This window comes from Callithrix jacchus, chromosome 8 (genome assembly GCF_049354715.1).
Source record: "Callithrix jacchus isolate 240 chromosome 8, calJac240_pri, whole genome shotgun sequence".
Taxonomy (NCBI): Eukaryota; Metazoa; Chordata; class Mammalia; order Primates; family Cebidae; genus Callithrix; species Callithrix jacchus.
This window is the reverse complement of record NC_133509.1, coordinates 140,829,645-140,835,022: the sequence shown is the minus strand read 5'-3', so window position 1 is coordinate 140,835,022 and position 5,378 is coordinate 140,829,645. Positions and strand designations below refer to the sequence as shown.

At 44.8% G+C, this 5,378-nt stretch overlaps 1 gene segment (V, D, J or C); it reads left to right on the top strand.

Moving 5' to 3' along the window:
• The first annotated feature begins 2,649 nt into the window (after positions 1-2,649).
• Positions 2,650-3,490, top strand: LOC103795988 (immunoglobulin heavy variable 1-3-like). The segment is given in 2 exon segments: positions 2,650-2,750; positions 2,837-3,490. Coding segments are annotated over 2 exon segments (363 nt in total).
• Positions 3,491-5,378: the final 1,888 nt, after the last annotated feature.

The following is a 5,378-nucleotide window of genomic DNA, read 5'->3' as shown; positions in this document are numbered from 1 at the left end:
CTGAGATGGAGAAAAAGCAAAGCTGAACATAGACGAACCACTGAGCCTGGCAAGCAAAAGCACCAGCCTTAATGGGAATGATCAGGTGAGACGCATTTATTCTGCATGATTTCTTTTGATAGTAATAACTTTAGCGTGGTGTTGTGTTTTTAAATTTCGGTTGTGGTAGTAGCTAGTATACTGGGTGTGTGAGTTGTCCCGTGGACCTTGTGGAGCTGGAATCACAGAAGGGTTGAGAAGCCAGTATCATTTTCACGTGCTGTGCACTGGTGGCTACTTTGTATTAGGTCGTGCAGTTTCAACATCAGGCCAGTAGGTGGTGCTTGCAGGTAAGAGCCGCCTGCGGTGGCAGCCGAAGGGTTTATGCTTTACCAGCGGGTCAGGTAGGAAATTCGTCATGTTCTGGATCTCAGAGAAAAGACTCTCAGTTATTCTCATTCTATATGGTACTCCCTGAAAGTCTTTCTGATGTAACTTTTATTACGTTAAGAGGTGTTCTTTCTATACCCATTTTTTAAAGATTTTTTTTCATGAAAGGATGTTGAATTTCATCAAATGCTTTTTCAGCATCAATTGAAAAATATTATATGTGGAGTAAAGATGTAAATAAATGTAAAACTTAAACTGTAAAAAACTTTGCATAATAACCTAGGAAATACAATTTGGGACACAAGAACTGGCAAATACTATGATGCAAATGCTAGAAGCAATTTAACCAAAATCAAAATTAACAAATGAATGTAAATAAACTGAAGAGCTCCTGCATCGCAAAAGATACTATCAGCAGAGTAAAAAGGCAACCTAGGGAATGGGAATAAAATATTTGAAACTTGTACATCGGACAAAGGTCTAATATTTAAAACATGGAACTTAAACAAACATACAAGAAAAAAAAGTGGCCGAAGGACATAAAAAGACACTTTAAAAAAAGATCTACATGTGGCCAATAAGAAGTAAAATGCTGAATATCACTCTCATTAGAGAAATACATATCAAAACCACAGTGAGGTACCGTCTCACATCAGTCAGAATGGCTGATCTTAAAAAATAAAATCACAGATGCTGCTAAGTTTGCAGGAAGAGAGAAAACATTTATACGCTTCTGGTGAGAATATAAATTAGTTCAACCATTGTGGAAAGTCCCTCAAATAACTAAAGTGTGGTGGTCCCTCAAATAACTAAAACAGAAGTTTAATTTGACCCAATAATTCCACAACTAGACGCATACCTGAAGGAATATAAACATGTAGGTTAATCGCAACACTATTCACATAGCATAGACATGGAATTAGCTAATTGCTCATCACTGGCGGAACAGATAGAGAAAAACGTGGTGCATATAACCGTGGACTGCTATGCAGCTAAGGAAGGATTAAATTATGTCCCTTGAAAACCCATGATGGAACTGGAGTTCATTACTCTTAGCACACTAATGCAGGAACAGAGAAAAAAAGCATACTATATGTTCTCACTTATTTGTGAAAGATAAGTAATGAGAAATATTCTCTCAGGCCCTGAGTCTTCCTTATTCAAAAAATCATTCTAAATTAACTGTTCAACAAGTTGTCAGTATGCCTTTAAACCTCCTACTTTATATGGAACACTTCTATCACTGAATAAAGCAATGAGAACTGTATTTTAAAGTGAGGTTATAGGATAATAAATATCTTAATAGTAAGAATATGAAGGAAATGGATGGGTTTATTAATTCAATAGGTACATAACTGTGGGAGACACTATATTCCAATGGATAAGATATTCGGATTTCAGAGCCAGGTGATGTTTCTTACACAATTTGTGTGACTTGGAAGTGGTGGATTCCAGAGTGTGGAAAGTGCACAGACCAAGAGGATCAGAAATCAATATGTAAAGACGATCTATGGGCATGAATGGAAAGTATGTAAATACTTCAAATAATTCTATTTAATGGAGTTTGAAATAAAACCCAAACTTATTCAAAACACAACTTACTTGGTAATCATTTGGGAACCTATGGGTTTATCAAGAAGTTCAATTTCCTTTTTATATTTCAATCCCTGATTCCTACTGTCAATGGGAGGGAAAATTCAGAACTCATCACACATTACAGGGCAAATCTGTAAACCAGAGTACTTTTATTGAAGGGCCCGGGAGCTCAGGACTCTCAGGCAGGTGCTGGGGACCCTGTCGTGGAAGAGCCCAGCCAATCTCAGAACTGTCCATGGGCCCTGCTGGGCACTCATGTGAATAACCATTGGCCACTTTTCAGTGTTACCAGTGAGTTCTGACTGTTCCTAATGGGACCAGGATGGAGTCACGTTTCCTGCTCAGTGTCAGAGACAGTAATGATCCCAGATGCAATCCAGGTAATCTCTATGCCAATAAAATGTGGGTTCACAGTGAGGAGCACATCCTGGGGTGGGACTTGCTCTTCAGTGGGAAGAGTGCTGTCCACAGAAAGCTTAGACATGGGGCAGGGGATGCATTTTCTCAGGCACGATTAGAGCTTGGTCTCTCAGCATCCCACTCTTGTATGGCTGATGTGGCATCTGTGTTTTCCTTCTCATCCTAGATCAGGCTTTAAGCTGTGAAATACCGTGCCTCATGAATATGCAAACAACCTGAGGTCTTCTGAGACAAATATAGATGGGTTGGTTGCCTGCAAGCCTCACCCAAAAACCACATCCCTCCTCTAAAGAAGCCCCAGTGGACATAGCTCATCACCATGGACTGGACCTGGAGGATCCTCCTCTTGGTGGCAGCAGCTACAGGTAAGGGACTTCTTAGTCCCAAAGCTAAGGATGGGATTCTGGTTCAGTCAAAGAGGATTTTATTCATGCCTGTGTCCTCCCCACAGGTGCCCACTCCCAGGTGCAGCTGGTGCAGTCTGGGGCGGAGGTGAAGAAGCCTGGGGCCTCCGTGAAGGTCTCCTGCAAGGCTTCTGGATACACCTTCACCAGCTATGGTATGCAGTGGGTGCGACAGGCCCCTGAACAAGGGCTCGAGTGGATGGGATGGATCAACACCAACACTGGTGGCACAAGCTACGCACAGAAGTTCCAGGGCAGAGTCACCATGACCAGGGACGCATCCACGAGCACAGCCTACATGGAGCTGAGCAGCCTGAGACCTGAGGACACGGCCGTGTATTACTGTGCGAGAGACACAGTGTGAAAACCACATCCTGAGAGTGTCAGAAACCCCAGGGAGGGGGCAGCTGTGCTGAGCTGAGGAGACGACAAGGGTTACCAGGTTTAAGGCTGTTTACAAACAGGGTTATATATTTGAGAGAAAATCACGTGGAAACAAGTGCACACTCTCATTTTGAGAGAAATATTCCATCCAAGAGTCCTCATATAAACCAGATTCAGAGTGGGAAAGGCCACACTCAGTACAGTTGATGCAGACATTCCGTGAAGGTGATACTTTGAACGTGTTTTCAGATTAGATGAATCATTTATCTGCAGCAAGTTTATTTGATCATGTGGTAAGACTAAGTGTGATTCTTAAAAAGCGGCTAAAATTTCTTTCAAATGTTTCTGTCACTCCTTATCATAAAATTTATTTTAGAGCAGTTGTAGGATTATAATGAAATTGCACAAAAGGTTTGAGGACTCCCATGAATCCCTGCCCTACACGGGTAGAGCCTTCTCCACTATGACCATCCTACCCGAGTCACAAATAACTTACAATGGATGGATCTGCGAGGACACTCGGCTCTTTCTCTGGAGATCTCCTAATATAACAAGTCTAGGTCACGTCGGAGCAGCACAGCTGTTTACACTGGCGTTCTAGCTAAAACAATTTCAACTTTTTCCTCCAAAATCCACAAAATATACATCGATTTAGAGCTTATCTTACTTCTGGCTTACAATGCCCCTTCCCAGAGAGTAGGATTTTTAAGCTTCTAGAGGCAGGTTCATGTCTCTAAAAGACCAGCAAATTCTGGTGAGTCCCATAATGGACATCCTTGAATGAGATTCGGAGACCCTGGCAATGAGAGACTCCATGTGTAATGCCCTAGAGGTGGGTCAGACACGCTGGACGCTCTCGGGTGGTGGTTCTGAACGAGGAAGTTCATGCAGCAGGTGCAAACACATGCATGGGACCCAGCAGGAACAGAAGCTTCCCTTTACACAGTGGGCGAGCACCTGGAAGGAGCCCTCACAGGGGTGGGCACTGGTCAACCTTGCTGACTGCGCATTAGCCAGAGGCACGATCACACTTGGTCTTACAGGGAAAGAGCGGCACTGAGGTCATAGGTTATGAAAATGTTTATCATCCTCCAGCTGAGCAAGTCTATCTGCTTGCTTGTGGGTGTCACCCCCATGGCAGGTGCACTCTGGGAGATGACAGGACGCACACAAACTCCTCCCACTAACTACCCAGCACCACACACTCAGAACGAGCCTGTGCTCCAGAAAGGGATACTTGGCTGCAGAAAGAAACAGAGCTTAAGGGTTTTCTCACCTGGTGAACATACTGCCCAAAACCACACTCTGCAGGAAGATTAGCTCAGAGATGTTCACCAAGTGACTGCAGGGTGATGGTGGGTGAGGGATGTGACAGCCTCAGGGCTGCACGTGAGGAGGGCTCCCTTCCCATGCAGGCTTTTTCTCCAGGACCTGCACCAGGAGCTCAAGAAGGATCAGGGAGAATTCTGAGAACATCTTTGTAAGGCCGGTTGCCTCGCCGGGAGGTTGGACACACCCACCTCTGCACCCAGCACCAGGCTCTGCACTTGGCACCTAGCTCTGCCGCATGCTCCCCTGGAAGGCTCCAGCTGATGCAAGGCTCCTGGCCGGCTCTCCCACCAGAAAACCCGCCCAACAACCCAACAACCAAGAGCGGCCTGCCCCGTCTCAATCCCGCTCCCCTGGAGTTCATCAGAGCACCCAGCTGTTGCTCGTTCCTTCTAGCCATAAAAACCCTACGCCCCAGGAAATGGGCGTGACTTCCCTGGCCCCTTTCCCCGGGACCGTGGAACCTCGCCTGGGAGCTGAATAAATTGGATTTTCATTTTCCTATACTGGCCTCAGTTTCCTCATTCTAAACTCGGCAATAAACCTTACAATCTTACTGTGGTGCCGCCTAGAGAGGAAGAATAAACTGTGAAAACTACGACTCTGAGTACAGTTTCCACATTTGTTCATGAAAACTGTCTTTCTGAAAGTTTGAAAAGGTCTTGAAATACCCCCGATTAGCTGAGGACATTTAAACCCTCCTTCCACAGGGAGTCCCAGCAAGCTGGATGTGCCCTCCAATGGATGATCTTCCCCAGCCCCTTCCTCTTCCCAGCTCATCCCTGGCTCTCTGTGTAAAAGTTCTCTTCAGTGGAATGCAGTTGATGAAGTGAGGCCTTCAGTTTTCTCATCTTCTGTGTGGCCATGTTATTTTCC